Source organism: Dissoconium aciculare (genome assembly GCF_010015565.1).
Source record: "Dissoconium aciculare CBS 342.82 unplaced genomic scaffold K489scaffold_11, whole genome shotgun sequence".
Classification (NCBI taxonomy): Eukaryota; Fungi; Ascomycota; class Dothideomycetes; order Mycosphaerellales; family Dissoconiaceae; genus Dissoconium; species Dissoconium aciculare.
The window spans coordinates 563943-581690 of NW_022984961.1; the positions used below are offsets into that span (position 1 = coordinate 563943).

General features: G+C 53.7%; 6 protein-coding genes across 6 annotated transcripts; 2 read left to right on the forward strand and 4 right to left on the reverse strand.

Annotated features, from left to right (window-relative positions):
- Positions 1-564: 564 nt before the first annotated feature.
- K489DRAFT_383034 (uncharacterized protein) lies at positions 565-2996 on the forward strand. The gene is made up of 2 exons (XM_033605505.1): positions 565-723; positions 839-2996. The coding sequence occupies exons 1-2, from the start codon at positions 687-689 to the stop codon at positions 2620-2622; spliced, it is 1821 nt and encodes a 606-aa protein (XP_033457284.1). The 5' UTR covers positions 565-686; the 3' UTR covers positions 2623-2996.
- On the reverse strand, positions 2749-8451 carry K489DRAFT_412227 (IKI3-domain-containing protein; the record flags this gene model as incomplete). The annotated part of the gene is made up of 3 exons (XM_033607906.1): positions 2749-3485; positions 3557-3801; positions 4502-8451. The coding sequence occupies 3 exons, from the start codon at positions 8449-8451 to the stop codon at positions 2749-2751; spliced, it is 4932 nt and encodes a 1643-aa protein (XP_033457285.1).
- A 322-nt stretch (positions 8452-8773) lies between these two features.
- K489DRAFT_433682 (uncharacterized protein) lies at positions 8774-9566 on the reverse strand (the record flags this gene model as incomplete). The annotated part of the gene is made up of 5 exons (XM_033608526.1): positions 8774-8877; positions 8933-8965; positions 9040-9211; positions 9263-9313; positions 9555-9566. 5 exons carry the CDS (start codon positions 9564-9566, stop codon positions 8852-8854), a joined length of 294 nt encoding a protein of 97 aa, XP_033457286.1. The 3' UTR covers positions 8774-8851.
- Positions 9567-9963: 397 nt separating this feature from the next.
- On the forward strand, positions 9964-12153 carry K489DRAFT_412229 (Mpp10 protein; the record flags this gene model as incomplete). Its single annotated transcript, XM_033607907.1, has 1 exon — positions 9964-12153. The coding sequence occupies one exon, from the start codon at positions 9964-9966 to the stop codon at positions 12151-12153; it is 2190 nt and encodes a 729-aa protein (XP_033457287.1).
- Positions 12154-13092: 939 nt separating this feature from the next.
- Positions 13093-13465, reverse strand: K489DRAFT_383042 (uncharacterized protein). The gene has a single exon (XM_033605506.1). It carries the CDS (start codon positions 13454-13456, stop codon positions 13205-13207), a length of 252 nt encoding a protein of 83 aa, XP_033457288.1. The 5' UTR covers positions 13457-13465; the 3' UTR covers positions 13093-13204.
- A 1029-nt stretch (positions 13466-14494) lies between these two features.
- On the reverse strand, positions 14495-15615 carry K489DRAFT_51380 (uncharacterized protein). Its single transcript, XM_033608685.1, has one exon. It carries the CDS (start codon positions 15434-15436, stop codon positions 14840-14842), a length of 597 nt encoding a protein of 198 aa, XP_033457289.1. The 5' UTR covers positions 15437-15615; the 3' UTR covers positions 14495-14839.
- Between the last annotated feature and the right edge of the window lie 2133 nt (positions 15616-17748).

Consider the following 17748-nt stretch of genomic DNA (forward strand, 5'->3'; position numbering starts at 1 on the left):
CACGAATCATCACGGGCGAGTGGGCGGCTTCAGAAGCGACATTCGCATGCGCGATTACGGTGGTCTTCGATTCGCAAGAGATGCCTCGGGTGATCACCCTGATCGAGCAATTTGCTTTTGCTCACAGATATCGAACGTCGCACGCTACAAGCTTGGAGAATGTTCATGAAGCGAAATCCTGGCGCGGTCTCTCGCAACACGCGACGTCGAAGTTAACTGCGGTGTGCCGGGGACGACATGCCTACATTTCGTAGACAGTTGGCGGTCTCCGACGCAGCAAGTGTGCGAGAAGCACTGCCAAACCCATCATCATCTATGTCTCATGGAGCAAATCATGATCTTCGAGGAGTTGAAGTTTTGCATATATCTGTTGTTGTGATCGGAATAATAATAATTATAACAATAATACATGCCCAGGTGGTTGCGAAAATCAATCTGCTTGATCCGCCTTCAAGCTGTGTTCAGGAATGAGAAATTTCAACCTGAGGCATTCCGAGACGCGGCCGACGACTGCGATCAATGCATTCCACGTGTGAACAGGTGGGTACGTATCGAATACGTGGACGAGAAGACTATACTTCTATCGCGAGGTCGAGCTGCAGAATGGTTTGAAACTATATCTTGAAGAAAATACGAAGATCAGTACACTTCACAATCGCTTTAAGAGCCGGACAGAGCACGCAGATATGTCCAATACTGCCGCTTCAGAAAGTGCGAAATCAGGTGAGTGCTGAATCTGGACCCAATGCTAGGCATTCATGTCGTGCAGCAATGTCTACAGATTTGAACAGGATTGTACACTCAAGTGGCCTTTCTCTGACTTTGCTCTCGGCGACAGCGTCGAAGAAGAAAAAGAAGAGCAAGAAAAAGAACAATGGTGCATCAAATGGAGCCGCACCAGTCGAGTCGAAAGATGCCACGAGCAACCCCGAAAATGTCGAAGATGAAGATGAGGATGAGGACGATCCAGGAAGTTCAACGGGCGACGGAAGTGTGAAACCTTCATCCACCTCGCACGAAGCAGGCGCAGAAGCAGCATCGGCTCAGCATTCGAACCCCGCCAACAATGATGCAGAGGAGGAAGCTGAGGAAGACGAGGATGCCGACGACTCAGATGCAGGGCAGGTGGCAGAGTCCGGGACCTCCGCTAGACTGGATGCACTGCAACAGGAGCGAGACAACCTTCGAGCTGAAGTAAGCGAGCTGCGCAAATCACTGGAAGGCTTGCGGGAGAAGCATAATGAAGAGCTGTCGGGAGTGAAGGAAGAGCTAGAACAGTCTCTGGAAGGCAAGGAGCAGGCCGAGAGTCAATACAAGACCTTGCTGGGCAAGGTCAATACCATTCGGTCTCAGCTCGGCGAACGTCTCAAAGCAGATGCTGCAGCACTAGAGCAGAAGCGAGAACAGATAGACCAGCTCGAATCCGGCAATGCTGAGGCCCAAGCTGAAAACGAACGATTGCAATCCTCCATCGCTTCACTCAATACCAAACTCGAATTGCAGACTGCCGAGCTGGAATCAATACGGAGCCGAACAAACCTCTCCTCGACCAATTTCGCCAAGGAACGGGATGAACTGCTTAGCCGAGAGGCTTACGTACGGGAGGAATATGAGGTCGCCAAACAGGCGATGCAAGATTGGGAGATCCTCGCTACGGAGGAGCGATCGCGTCGCGAAGCGCTGGAGGAGCGTGTGCAAGAAGTAGAAGAGCAGCTTCGGACACAGCAGAATGCATATGAGCGCGCACGGAACGAGGTGGAGACGCAAAGCAGTACTGTCGATGGACTACAACGTGCCTTGCGCGACCTGCAAGAAGAGCGAAAGAAGGAGCTGCGCGGCCTCGTCGAGCAGAGCCAAGAGCGAGTAGACCAACTCACGGCCAAACTCGAGGCAGCCGAATCCGAACGCACAACGCTCCGTACCGAACTGGACTCTACCAAAGAAGCCCTGGAAAGAGCGGAGCCCTTCGAGAAGGAAGTCAAAGAGAAGAATCTCCTGATCGGCAAACTGCGTCACGAGGCGGTCATCTTGAACGATCACCTCACTAAGGCTCTTCGCTTCCTCAAGCGCGGCCGGCCCGAAGACAACGTCGACCGCCACCTCGTCACCAACCACTTCCTCCACTTCCTCCAGCTCGACCGCTCCGATCCCAAGAAATTCCAAGTGCTTCAACTCATTGCCGCACTACTGGCCTGGGACGATGCGCAGCGCGAGACCGCAGGCCTCGTACGGCAAGGCAGCGGCTTTGCCGGCCTGCTCGGCGGCAACCCGGGCGCGAGCGGAGGTGCCGGATCTACCGGGAGCTTGCGCGCGCCCCTATCGCCTTTCCGGCGGACACCCTCGACGCCGACGCTCGTCAACGACTTTTCGCTCGACGGCTCGGCGGGATCCTCGGCGACCGCGAAGGAGAGTCTGGCGGAGTTGTGGTCGGAGTTCCTCGATCGTGAGGCCGAGGCGGGGAGTAACGCCCCGAGCAGTAACCCGGCGCATAGTCGCCGCCCGAGTCTCGCGCTGTCGACGGCGAAGAAGGGGCGGGCGCCGAGTGTCACGGGAGGATTCTCGTCACCGGGTGCGGAGAGAGCGGGTGGAGGACAGGACGAAAGCCTGGCTGAGAAAAAATGACGAGACGTATGCCCGCCACTGGCTGGCCGAGTCAAGCTACATCTGCGACAGCATGCTCACGTAGATATCCTCAATCGATGAATCACTTCATATGCTAATCCCCCCACACACCGTATGACCAATCAATCACATCGCCTCCGTCCCCGAATAATCGTTCAGCGCCACACACACCGCACCCCGATGATGCCCGTTATACTGACGGATGATATTCTTCCCGTTCAAGTCCCACAGCCGTGCATAATGATCCGAACACGCCGTGACCAGATATGCCGAATCCGCCGAGAACGCACAGTCCCACACCCAGCGCTGATGCCCGTCCAATTCGCTCTCCAGTGGTAGTGGCTGATAGACCCGCTCCTCGAGCTCCTCGTCCTCGCCGTCCTCCGTATCTCCATCGCCGCCGATCGGCATGCTGGCCTGCAAATTCTCCACGTCGACGGTCCAGATCTTGGCCGTGTGGTCGGCGGAGCAGGTCGCGAGTTTGCGCACGTCGGGCGAGAGCAGCACGCGCGTGATGTAAGTCGGATGCGCGACGAATTCGGTCACGGGGAGCAGGCTGGTGACGTCTTTGACGGTGACGAGGCGCCAGATGAAGACTTTGCCGCCGACGCTGCTGCTGACGGCGGCGCAGAGCAGCGAGCCATCGGTCGCGACGGTCACGGAGGCCACGGGCTTGTCTTCTTCCGGGATGAGTTGGTGGCTGCAACGATTCTCGCCTAGGTCCCAGATGCGGACGTTGCCGCCGCGGTCGCAGGAGATGAGTTCGCCTTGGTTGGGGTGGATGACGACGTCGTTGACGGGGACGTTGTGCGAGTAGTTTCGTTGGATGTGGCCGCTGCGGGTATCCCAGATTTTGACGGTGCCTGGAGTTTTGTCCCAGATTAGCCGTCGCGTGAATTTGTGGGTTTTGGTAACATGGTCGTGAAAGGCTTACCATCTTCAGAACTGGTGACTAGCCATTTCCCTTCGCAGTGGAATTGGATTCCGGTGATGTTACCAGTATGACCCTCAAATGTAAGCACAGCGGCCGGGTTTGTTGACCGGATGTCGTAGAGCTTGACTGTGTGGTGGCCGGCCGCCGCGAGAAACCTCTTGTCTGGCGAGACGGCTAATCTGTTGACTTGAGAGTCTGGATGTGGGATCGTTCTTGAGCAGATTCCCGATAATGCCTCCCAGAATCTGAAAGCGCGACATCAGCTACCTATTCGTGAGTCTCGTCGTCTGCGTCGGCGCGTAGTATTGGCGATGGATTCGGGACATCCTTCCCGAGGAGGAAGTCAATCGATGACATTTGGGTTTTCGCGATAGCAAATGTTGCTTTGCTGTCCAAGTACATGATCTGCACCTGGGCAGTCATCGAAGGAGGTCTCGTGCTTGTCACTACTAACCTTATGGTGTGATCATAACCGGCTGAGAGAGGACCTGTTAGCTGTGGACGAATGTCTCTTGCCGTGATGGGAATTCACTCGCCTGTACATAATATAACACTCATGGCAGTATACAAGAATCTGTTCTTGTTGTTCCAGCAGGCGAAACTTGCGAAATACAAAATTACATTGGACTGTCTAGAACGCCTCCGAGCTGGACTTTCATCTCAAGCTGGAATGATACAGTACATCAGCAAGCCTCCCCCGGCCTGCGCCGCCCGCGATGCTGTCAAACCAGCCCAATTCCAGCGTCTCACCCCATAATCTCGGTCGGTCTCAAGCCGCGATCAAGGGTCCAGCCGCGTCACTTGACCAGCAATTTAAAATGCCAGAAACATGCCCATGCCTAGGTGAGCTCGACAGTATTGGATGATAAATCTATGTCACAGATACACAACATCTTCTTGCGCAGGACTGCAATCTTTGTATAAGTGAGGGGTGGTCATGTCTACCTATATCCTGCCGAGCCGTGATCCAACAACGATAGACGCTCGATACCCTTGAGCACCGGAGCCTCGCGCTTCTGCTGCGACGCTGAAAGCGCCTCCCAAAGTACTCCCTGTCCTCCCCAAGGTCTAGGAGCTTGATCCGACGCTCCCTCGCCATCGGGGCCAGCACCAACGGGACCCGCCACCGTGACGGGACTTTCGAAAACCTCAGCCATGCACTCCTTGCAAGCATCCAGGACATCCTTGTACGCCGCATCCACAGCAATGGCACGTTCGCGCATCGTCCGGCGCATCAGACCCTCAATGAGCCGCTCAACGTCCTCGCCCACAGAGTTGAGACGCTCAATGAGCCTTGCGACCGAATTGACGAGATATTCCTCTTCGTAGACGGTTCCTTTCTTGCCTCGTGCACGTTTCCTCTCCTCGCGTCTGCGATTTTTGGACGTCTTCCGAGTGGCATTGGTGGCCAGTGTCCCTGTGGAACGATTTGTGTACCGTGTCATAAAAGTTCCTCCACTGGTCGAGGCATCCGTCGCTGCGAGGGATATATTGTCGGGAATATCATCGCCTCCAACGCCACCTTCGCCGCCATCGAGGAATGCCATGGGGTCCTCGGCTTTCTTCTGTCTCAATTCGCGAAGTCGTGGAATCTGAGCGCCGAGCTGCGTGCGCATCTCGGCGAGAAGTTCCGTCGTGGAAGCTGAAGACTCAACCAGACCTGGGTCGACTATGTCTTTGACGAGCGCAGATTTGCCATGAACGGCGACTTGACGGATGGCCTCTGAAAACTGATAGCCTTTACAGAAGAGACGAGTCGCCGACTCGATATCTTTCAGGTAGTCTAGATGAACGGTCGCTGCGGCGATGAAATCTTTGGCTTCGACGAGGCTGTCCGCGATATCGCCTGCAACATTCTTGATCTTATCTTCGGGCATTTCCATAAATGTTGCGCTTGATAGACATTCACGCCACAGATTTGCAGAGCGGTATGCCTGGAAAGCAGATTCGTAATCTTGGATATACTCATATGCAATTCCGGCTTCTTTGTAGCGGCTGCGTTCCGACAAGAAGTCTGCGTGTAGGCGCATCAATTGGCCTAGTCGACTACTGTCGTAACGGTAAAGTTCAATGGCCGTAGCATAGAGCTCGTGCTGAGTGGTGAATGTCTTGAGGCGCTCAAAGTCATCCATGGCATGAAGATGATCGAGAGCTTTGTGATAGCGCTTAAGGTCATTATCAATCGTAAATCGTTGTAGTAACGACGGCATCTCGTGAAGTTTCTGTAAATGCGGGAGGTATTCTCGCGGATCCTTCTGTGACTGCTGAGCGACCAACAAAGCGACGTCAATGTCATAAATCCCCAAGGCGGCATCATAAAGTCTATTGACATCTGCGAGGAAACAAATATGCTGGACAGCTTTGTCCAAATGAGCTTGATTATCGCTCTTACGAAGGTCAGATATCAAAGCTAGACCCGCCTCCAGATCTGGCGGGTTCTTGCTGACATGACAAGTGACGATATTCTCGAGATGGGTAGCCCTTTGTAGCTGGAGGACCCGGAGGAAATTGTCGCAAATCAAATTGACCTTCGAGGGTTTTGTCGTAGATGGCACGTTTGACAGCTGAGAGGCCGGCGTTATTTCCGGCACAGTGTCGCCACCTGACAGCTTAATGGTGTCCTTATAAAGAGTCTGCGAAACATCGTCCTCGGACAGTGAGCTGAGGAACAAATCGATGTATTCGACCTTCTTGAGCTGTTGGACAAAAAGCTCAACGTTCTCCATGAACTGCGCCGGGGCGTAGTCGTGCAGGATATTCATATCCACGCGCTGTGTTCGACAGATTGAAAACGCCTTTTTGTAATCCTTGCCTGAAATAGCTTGACGAATGCCAACGAGTACAAGGGCTCTCGGATAGATGGTTTCCAGATTGCCGCGGGGCATCTGTAAGACGATGGAATATGCCGAAGGGACTACTGTCACCAGCTTCGCACCTCTTTCTATACTCCTGCATCGCTCGTCCTTTTCAGGCTCATCCGGCGGGACCACAAGCTCTTCTGAGTTCAAATGTACGAACTTGAGCAAATGTTGACTGGTTGTAAAGATCAGATGCGTCGCTGTCACACAGAATGAGGTACATCCGGGAATTTTGAGACTTTGCGCAGGGCCGCTAATGTGAAGAGTGCCGTTCGCAGATAAACCGATAGCGATCGGTGTAGAGTCGTCTGCCCATACATCGACAGCAGTGCACGCCAGCGACAGTTCAGTTACATTGTTCGAAGACAAATCCGTACCAACGTGTCGAATAGCTCCTTTGTTGACTTGATAGAGGATTCTATTCTGATTCACAGCTTTGAAAAGTGTGCTGATGTGTGTGACTTCAGGTGTCGAGGAATTTTCGTTACTTTCGTCAAAAGAATGAATGAGTGATCCAGACGAATTTGGAGATACTGCAATGGTGACGATGTTGTTTGCATCGACGAGCTCAATCTGCCGGTGTATTACGGTGCGCGGTTGTTCCTGGTCTCGGATCCCGATCGTGCGTAGAGATTTGGCCCTCTGCAGAGGCTTTGAGGAGTAGTCACAAGCCCACAGCGAGATTTGATCTGCATGAAGGACAGCAATGATCTTGCCGGATGCGCCAATAGAGACATCAATTGCATTGGAAGGAAGATCGATCTCGTCGAAAGCCATCGGTGGCGGCACATTTGCTGTTCGCAGCGGAGTAATTTTCAATTTTGCGCCATCTATGACTGCCACTATACCTTGATCGTTCGGAGTGAGGCTCGAGCCTCGAGCCACATGTTGCACATATGTCAGGACATGCAGCTCCTTTCCAGAGAACGACACTAAATCTAGAGCTTTCTCGGCATGCCAAACAGTATTCACACGTTGTTCGATTGTGGCCGGGAAAAGTATCTCTTGCTTCAGGTAGTAGTGGTAATTGCCCATAGTCCACAGCTGCACTCGATCCGTGAAGGTTACAGCAAGAACCGAGGAGTCGTTGTTCCATAGGAGACTGATATGGCTGCCGATTTTGCTGACGTCTGCTTCTAGAATCCGGAGGCCGAACTCGCCGTGACGAAGCCCGTTGCGCTCGAAAAAGACAACGTCAATGCTGTTTTCTCTTCTCTGGATTGCAGCAATGATTTGACCACTCGGCTTCCAGCTCAAGGCGCCCTCTAACCCATCAACAGGTTCGCTAACACTCTCAAGGATACCCTCTCTTGTGTAAACTCTGATTATTCTGCGTCGTATGTCACTCTCCAGGATGCTGTTGACAGCAACAAATTGACCATCACCTCGCCAGCTGATTGTTGTCCTTGAGTCGTCACGATCGCTCAAGCGTCCTTGATCTACGTGTTCAGGCACTGTGGGATCACGCAGTGCCTTCGCTCCTCGACCTTTGAACTGTGTCTCGGCTTTACCCCAGCCCACAGAGACGTGGTTTGACACTCTGAGATCATCTTGCGTGAGATTAATACTCGTAGTTCCTTCAAATTCTCTCGTCATGTAAAGCAGCGTATCGGCTTTGGTTGCTATGATGAGCAATTCCTCGTCCGGACTCCATGCCGCTGCGGTGATTCCAGCGTCCACGGAGCCAACAATCTCTATCAAGTCCTCTCCCAGTTGCGGGTTCTCACGCACAAGTACAATGTCGCCTCCCTCCAGTATCAGACATATGATGCCGCTTTCTGATAGACAATGAAGGCTGACCACGCAGTCACAGACTGCCTCCGGATTGGGAGAGGGCGAGTCCCATGATGCTATAGATACAGCTTCGTCTGAGCTGAATGAGCCTTGCGGGAATTTTTTCAGGCTTATCGTATGACTTTCCGGAGTTGGACCAAACGAACAAATCAGGTCATTCCCATCCCAAGCTGTTGCTGTCAAATTTGGAGTGCCACCTGGCAATCGGATAGCTGCGTGGAATGTGTTGCGCAAATTGCGCATTTTGTTCTACAGTGAAGACGGCGACTTGGTCAATTAATTCACGATGCAGGAGAACGCACATTCGTCAACATCAAGTCGTTTCGTGAACTGCACATATCATTTGAACGCTCATTGTAGTTGGCACATATGAAATTTATTGGGTGCTGAATCACAAAATCTGTACAACGAGCTAGCTTGCGCTAAAGCCAACCAATGAAAAGTCCCTTGATGATGCTCTCAATGCTGTGGTCAACCATTCGCATTGAGAGCGACCATTTGGACATGCCTCTTATATATTCGTATGCTGTACAAATGCGATGACACAGTACGTCTGACCGGAAGTCCAGCACGCATCGTAATCAATGTACACAACCTTTCCCACCAGTTTCTCCCTATTCTCATGATCCCATTGCTAGCTGCTTTATTTGTTCTTGTTGGTTTGCCAGACTATACCACTGGTCAGTAATCGTTCTAACGTACAAGATCGGCACGCGCGACTTACCAGCAATGCCGAATGGTAGGAAGAAGCCGGTGGCTAATAGTTGTCAGTGTCCTTGCTCATGGCTGAAGCCCTGCGGCATCCGTTCTCTTGCACTCCTCGGGACTCACCCATGAATAGCCAGTATCGCACAAAGAAAAATCGTGTCAATGGGTTGAAGGGAAGATTGTTGCGAGGTCCCTCGGGGTAGTGGTAAGGAGATCCGAACTGAGCACGAGTGGTGGAGAAGGCGCGGCGACCCGCGATGAAGGGGACGCGCGAGGCGGCGGTTCGTGCAAACATCTGTACTTGGTCAGTCTCATGTCGCACCTGTTTCCGTGAAGGCGACCGTACCTTGGCGTGTTGTGCTGGTGATCTGGTTGTGCTGGGAGGTTCTCTGTCCGTCTATCTCGAGATTCAGTTGCAGCTCGGCTACGAATGGAAAGCTTGGCGAGGACCGGAGGTCCGTGCTTCACATGCCAGGACGACCGTAAGACGTTCTCCGACTGCAACATTTTCCAGATCTCAAGGTATACTAACGGAACGAGTGCCCGAGACGTTGATGGGTGTCCAGGTGTATGGTCGCATTCGATTTGGTGAGATGTTTGGGATATATGCATATGTTTGTAACCCCGTCCGGACATACATCGCGGTACATTGGTGAAGGCAGGCACTTTGATACATTGAATGCCTCCAGTGCTATCTACATGTCGGCGTCACGGGCGCCCATCAAACGCAATATTCGGGTTCACGAAGGCAGACGCAGGGGATATATCGAGATATTCTGTGACACGACCACTCAAAACGATACGTAGTGAATAACAATGTATTTGAGCGCATTGGTACTATCTACCAGCACCGCAAGCGTGTGGATTCACGAAAGCAGTGAACAACCCCAAATGCAACCCTAAGAGATCTCAGTCCGCAAAGCGCATGCATCCGATAATGACGCTAGTAAATTCAAGTCGGTCGAGCTACGAAATTCTTGTAAATTTACGGAAATGCTGTTGCGACCCGTCCGTCAAGGGGATTGAAACGCCACGAGTCTGATCAATATGGCAGTTGCACAAAATTCCATGATCTCGTCGCTTGCGACAACACCCCACGATTACATACAACCGAAATTGCCACTATACACCGACGCCGTCGCCTATCTCAAGGACATACTAGACCCTGTCGCCAAAGATGTCAGTGCAGAACAGCAGCAACGTCTGGAGCAAGCACGAAAGAAACGGAAGAGAGGTGATCGCGATGGAGAAGAATCGGTTCTGCGCTTGAAGCAAATTCACTCCGAGGGATTCGGCGTTGAGCAGATCTGGGAACAAGCTAGGAGAATCATCGATGCCGTCAGAGTCGAAGCTGAGAGGGGATATAAAGAACACCAATCGCTGGCTACAAACAAGGCAAAAGATGGCGTTTCAAACGGCGTCGGGAAACGTGTGGCTTTCAAAGAGGACGAAGCCGACGAAGACGATACCGAGGACGACGAGGAAGAGCTCGGCGTTGAAGGTGTAGATTATGAAGTCGAGGGGATCGACGATGGCGATGAAATGTATGACGAAGAGGAAGATTCCGATTTGCAAGAGGACGGAGACGAGGACGAAGACGTAGACGGCCCAGACGACCTGCGAGATGACTTTGACGACTCAGAAGGAGACGATGGGGAGGACGAGGAGCCTGCCACTGAATACCTGCCGGACAAATTCGGACTCAACGACGGCTTCTTCTCGATCGATGACTTCAATCGACAATCAGAATTCCTCGAGCAACAGGATGCGCAAGGTGAAAATGACGGAGCCGCGAGCGATGAAGAAGATGTTGATTGGGATGCCAATCCACTTGCGCTCGTCGCGGACACAAAGCTATCGAACGGCACGAACGGCGGCGCTTCAAATGCTGCTGCTGATGACGGTGAGGACGACGACGACGACGACGACGAGAACGGGCCTACTTTCGGCGATCCAGACGCGTCAAGCGAAGATGAAGATGATGAAGTCATGGGTGACGACCTCAAGGATATCGGTGGCATGGGAAACACCAACGAGATCAGATACGCCGACTTCTTTGCTCCACCTGCACAGAAGAAGAAAAAGAACAAGAAGGGCAGACCAAATCCCCACAACTTTCCACAGGCCTCGAAAACCGACGAAGTCGAGGACGACGAGGATGACGTCAAACGCACTATAGATGCCGTACACCGCGATCTATTTGAAGACGAAGATGAGGAAGAAGAGGAAGAAGATGCAGATCGGGAGGGCGAAGAAGAATTGGACCCATCAGACCCACGATCACGACGTTCGGCACACCAACGCCGACAGGCTGCTCTTGCAGAAGAGATTCGCAAGTTGGAAGCAGCCAACGTAGCAAAGCGAGAATGGACACTTTCCGGTGAAGCGCGAGCGGCAGACAGACCCATGAACTCTCTGCTAGAGGAGGATCTCGATTTTGAGAGAGCGGGCAAGCCAGTCCCTGTCATCACGGCGGAGGTAAGCGAGAGCATCGAAGAGCTGATCAAGCGCCGCATCCTCGCACACGAATTTCAGGACATCATTCGACGAAGGCCAGATGATCTAGCGACCGGCAAGGACGGTCGGCGAGGCCGGCTCGACTTCGAGCTTGACGACACCAAGGCCAAGAAAGGCCTAGCAGAGGAATACGAGGAGGAGCATCTAAAGCGCACCGATCCCAACTTCGTCGACGTCAAGGATGAGAAGCTCTCCAAGGAGCAGAAGGACATCGAAGCCCTATGGCGGGAGGTGAGCAGTCAGCTTGACAGCCTCAGCTCCTGGCACTTCCGTCCCAAGCAAGCCGCGCCCCAGCTCGACATCCGCGTCGACGCCCCAGTCGTCACGATGGAAGATGCGCGACCTAACGCCGGCGGCGACGTGGCCGGCACCAGTCAGCTCGCGCCCCAAGAGGTCTACCAGGCCGGCGAGGCGTCCAAAGGGCGCGGCGAGGAGGTCGTCGGCAGAAGCGGCTTGCCCGCCGTGCGTGAGGAGCTCAGTCGCGAGGAGCGTAAGCGTCGCAGGCGGCGGGACAAGGAGCGCATCCGCAAGGCGGGCACCAATGCGGATTCGGGCAAGCCGGGCGAGAGCCGGGCGGCCAGGGCCAAGAAGGATCTGTTGGGCGATCTGAAACGGGGCGGAGTCAAAGTCATCGGGAAGAAGGGTGAGGTGAAGGATGTCGAGGGACAGGCCGTGAAGAGCGGCGACGGCGGACAAGGCGCGGCGCGGTTCAAACTGTAGAAATGTCTTGCGAACTTATTTCCCCCCAGCCCCTCAATGAGAACCATTCGTTCAACGCTTCCTCGCTCCAATGCTGTGCCGCTTACCTGCGTCAGACTTTTCGCTCCGCTCCGTCACGATACGAAGTCAGAAATTAGCGCTCTCTCCAGCACCATGTCCCTCCCGACAGGAAGCGGTGAGCACGAGGACCATCTATGAAACGCCGCACTGCCCGCCTGAGTCCGTCGCGATGATGTGCATGGATGGTCTCGAGGCAAAAAGAGGGCTATCCGTGGACCGTACCGTCGCCCACCACCGGAACTGTGCCGCAATTTGTTTTTCGCGCGTAGGCGCGCTTACATTTGTCCTGCGCCGGGCGGTGCTCCATATCCATCGCTGTTGAGGCAATGTCTGTCGCACTGGTGTTTGACACGATTTGGTACGGTTTGGTGCATCCAGTGGAGAGGGGCGCACATCGGTGTAGAGAGAGAGAGAGAAAGAAAGAGAGAGTTCGTGCCGTAAATGGTCAAAAAGCAGCTCTGACATAAGTTGACGCGTGCACCGTGCGTTTTGCTTCGAGTGCGGTGCGAGCTGGCTGGGCAGGAGAGATGTAGTGTTGAATAATTCAAAGATGAATACAGTTGTCTATAATGGTTCTCACGATGCAACATCTTTAAAGAGGGATCTAAGTAGTTTTGGTGGATCCCCAGGGCATACGAAACCCCCTCGCAGCCCGTCCAAAAATCGTGGTCATATCAATCCAATAATCGTCAAAATAGCCTCACCACGATAAGAAATAAAGTGTTGTGCACGCGACTGACAGTCGACGGCCAAGATCTGTCGTTGTGATCACCGACGATATCTACCTGTCCGCCGAATTCGGTCACAAGCCTCTAGCGTCGAGGGTAGAACCTCACGTTATCTTCCATCACACGCATGACAGCTTCGTTTTGTTCTTGAATGTCACGGCGTGTGCTGCGGTCATCGTTTGAGCCAGGGATAAGTTCGCGAACGCGCTTCGCTGGGTTGCCGGCGACGACGGTATTAGGCGGAACGTCCTAGCAAAGCAATGTCAGTTCTTGGTTTTCTTGGGTTGCCATGCACGTGCATGTGCGTGTGACAGGGCTCGAGGGGAATGTCGACGAGGACAACTTACTCTTGTGACAATTGAGCCGGCCGCAACCACGGAGCCTCGCCCGATGGTGCGGTATGGCAAAATTGTGACGTCGGCCCCAATGAAGCAATGATCTTCGATCCTGATCATTCCAGCTCGGTAGTCACCCAAGCTACCGCCGCGGTTCGTCATGGCAACGCTGGGGGCCATGCAATATAGTTTGACGTTCGGTCCTATGAAGCTGTGGCTGCCGATCTCAATGCGAGCCGAGTCCCAGAATTGGCAGTTGGCTCCGACGACGACATCGTCGCCGAGGTTGAGGTTATACCCATATTCGCACTTGAATGGCGTACTCACGATCGTCCGCATGCCGACGGAACCTGGCGGCACACCTGTCCAATGGTTTGGATCCCCTCCGCGCAAACCGGGCTCGATTATACGGCGGAAGGCCATCTCTCGCGCTTGTTGAGTCTCGGGCCCCAGAACGCCCAAAGCAGACTCATTGTAGTCATGGACTGCGCGCATGCAGGTGTCACGATCGATGATGAGGTGATAGTCGGTATAGTGTCGGTATGGTCTGCCCGTGAGCATCTTTTCGCGTTCCGACATGTCGCCGCGGTGATAAGACATGACGGGCCCGCGATGAGCGCCGGTAGAGGACGAAGACGAAATGCTGGCCTCGAGGTTGCTGCCGAAATTACTGACAGCTCCATGACGATAAGGTAGGACAGGTCCTCGATTGCCCCAAGAGCTGTCCGTGGCTGGGTTGCCAGGAGGGACAGAGTGAGGAGGGGGTGCATGATGACGGTACGGCTCCTGAGGATAGGGATTGCGCGGAGGCGGTGGATACGCAACAGAGTGTTGGCTGCCAGGAGGCGGATAATGCGGAGGTGGCTCTGTCATAGGTGGTCCCCATGATTGGCCTTGTTTCGACCAGCTGTCACGACTGTCTGGAGGACGATGGTAGTCCAAAGGCGGGGGATTATAATGGCGATTACCGGGCGGAGGCGGCGGTCCCTCCTGCCCGGGACGACCTTGCCATGTTGGATATCGTGGTGCATCGTGAGGAGGTCCGTAGAAGCCTGCTTTGGCATCGTATGCTTGATGATGGTGATGCGATGGTTGGAGCGGCGGATTTCTCGACGCCTGTTTGATGGCGCTTCCGGGCGGCTTCGGTCCATAGCCAGTGCATTCAAAATTGCCACGTTTGCAATTTTCGCAGTGCGGCTTTCCTTCGTCACATTTCTTTTTGCGGCTCCGGCAGGTGTGACAACCGGTCTTGGTGCGATTGCTGAATTGACGTTTCCGTTTCTTGGGGTCCGAGGGATCGTCTGGAGCAGTCTGCTCAGTCGATTGTCGCTCATTTGCGGGACTTGATTCATCGGCGTCCTCGTCGTCCGAGGATTGCGCCTCAGGAAATTCGCGCTGTACCGATTCCGCCAGTGACGCAGCAACTTCTTTGCTAGGAGTCGGAGGTGGCGCAGTTCGGTTCCACAAGTACGCCGGGGATTGCTCGCTGTGATTAATGTCAATAAGTTTTGTACATTTCGCGCATGTGTAATGATACTAATCGCATATTCTGAGTAAAAACGACTATGCTTTCATTTCATTTCGTGTCGTGAATGATTTGAAATGGGACATTAAGATTACGTACCGTCGTTTTGATGGCGGCATGTCGTTCGTGGGAGGGGTTCCTTCCGGCGCTGGCTTAGGCTCGTGAACAGACGGCGATTTTGATCCCGTCATCGACTCTGTAGCACGTCGCTTCGGCGACTCATGCTCGTCGGTTGCTCCATTCTTGTCGCGATCGTCCTGCTCGCGGCTCGCAGGATCGTCGCGCTTGCGCTTCCCTGTCATGTTAGTGCCTCCAGACCGCGAAGTTTCAGAATCATGATCCCGTCGCTCGCGCTCGCGCTCGCGCTCACGCTCATCCGGCCGCCAACCGTGGTTTCGGCCGTCGCTTTCGCGTGTGCTGCTACGAGGTGAGGCACTAGAGACGATGGGCTTATTGTCAATAGGGTCACTGATCGATGGTCTTGCAGAAGCATCTGGACGAAATGACGTGTGCCGCTGGTTTTCGCTGTTGACTGCTGTAAAGCCCGATGGAGTTTCAGTGCGCAAAGCCGGCGGCAAGCCGTGAGAAACGCCGTTCTGAGGCGAGTTCGCGGTCGGTTCCGATTCTTTTCGCATGGCTTCGAGACGCGCACCGGGGCCTGCCGTTATTTGATTTTGTAAATTGGGCGCATCCAGACTGACGGAATTGGACAATAAGTGCGCGCGATGTCGAGCAAGCTGTAGAGAAAGGCCAGGTCGTGCGCGCTCGTAGAATGTTCTCGTGCCACCAATGTGCCCCCACGTCTACTGTTGGAGAAAGTCGGTATCACGTTATACGAGCTGTCCGCGCTTGCTGGCTGTGTTGTAGATCGTGGAGGTAAAGCGACTTTGTAGTTTTGTGTGATTTAGAGATGATCAGAAAGAAGGGATGGAAGAAGGAAGATAGGCTGAAGGAGTCCGAGGCGCGGATAAGCCACCACAAGTCTAAGCAAAATGGGTTGGAGCGCTTGTGAAATTATTAGCCCCGAGTGCACGATCAGAAGGTACGTAGGCAGGCAGGGAAGCCAACAGCAGTGGGAAATACCAGGACACACCAATCGATGCGAGCGCAGAGCGGGAAAGGCGGCCTGCCGACAGGGGGATGGCTCTGGTCTTTCAGTACATGACCGTCCACTCCGTGTAGTCTTTCTAGTGAAAACTTAATGTCGCGCGGATGGTGGTGGTGTCCTGTCCCTCCCTCACACGAGACGAACAACGTGAAGAATTGATGGGGTGTGGAACCGAGAGAAATTATTAGCCGCGGCGTTCCCTCTGGGGTTCTCCAGCGATCAGATTGTTGAAAGCATGATCGAGCACGCAGACACGGATGGCAGAATTGCCGTCTTCCAGTTGGCAATCTCGACCGCCTTTCAGCAGCTCATCTAAAGGTTTGAACAGGTGTACATTGTAATTACTGGAGAACACCGACAAGCGCGAGATCCCCTGCGATGGGGACTCGACGAGATAAATTGGCAGAGGAAAGGATGTCCGAGGCATTCTGACCACCTAACCACCCGCCGATAACATCAATCGCTGTGTCTTTCCAAGGCTGTGTTCTGCCTACACAAAGTAGGTGTGATGATGTTTATCACAGTCACAAAGGAAATCCATCACACGAGGACCCGCACCCATCTGTCTAAAGATCAATAGTGGCCTCAATGTCGTCCTTCCCAAAGCTGTTGCGCTTCTCTATCTCTCTCTCTGTGTCTCTCTCCAGACTTTCATCGAATATGACGCCCGCTCACTCTGACCGACACAAATGCGCTCGGCCTGAGCTGCGGAGGGAGGAGTTTGTAGTAGGGAGCCAGACACGATGCGTGTTCGAAAAAAAGCGACAGAGAGGTGTGAGCCGCCGTGATGCGAAGCGCGGCAAAGCAGCTGGCAGCAGCGCTTCGGCTGGCTGTTCCCGAAAGGGAAGCAACGGGTCCATGTCCTTGGTGTGTGATGCGTCGCAACTGTTCATTGGCTCAAGCTTGTTCTACGCGCCCCGACCTCAGACCTGGCTGGTCCTTTCCCTCCCTCGTTCCCACTCATACCCTCACACCCACCCTCATGCTCACACCCATTCATCCACACGTGCTCGTACTCTGCCATGTACTTTGGCAGTAAGGATGGAGGATGTGAGGAAGGGAGGGCGGCGGCGGCGGCGGCGTGTCTATGTGATGGCTGACCAGCCCATCATCGAAGCGTAGCATGTCTGTGCGGATGGATGGGCGGGCGTTTCTACGTGTGTGCATGTACAGAAGTATCCAGAAGAAGAAAACAATATTCACAGGCATCACAAAGCCAAAAGTCCTGCGTGCGTGAGAGGTCCTGGTCAAGAGTACCCAGGTAGGTGCTGCAAGCAGCTTCTCTTCTCAACTGATGTAGCGGCCGTCATCCAGCTGGGTATAAATTAGTACAGGTGCACGCACACTCAGAATTGATTGTGCAGATCTGCATCCCTCTGTATTTCCACTGTGCCACCCTGCTCTCAAGTATAATCTCAGCGGTCGTGCAGATGTGTGTCACAACCAAGCGAATCACAGAGATTTCATCATACCCAGTCGTTGGTCCCAACGGGCTTGCATATCCAAGCTCAGTGTTTGATGATTGTTGGAGGGCTTAAAGATTGCGACAGCGCGCACAAATCATTTGCTTTTGCGACGCAATGCTCGAGAGAGATATATGGAATTGAGAGGTTTATCGAGTTCCGCATCGATACCTGGACATACGTTCATCTGCACGCGGTAACGAGCTGCGAGATTTCCATCGGCGACCCTTGCTAGTCAACGCCTGGCTTGATCGTGGAGCAGGACGAATCGCCATCCGAGCAGAGCTGCTCAGTCTGCGCCGTGCAGATGCCATTGTCGATATTGGCCGTACACGCGCGATGCTCTGTGCTCCCTCTCCTCTGCCCGCTTGTTTCC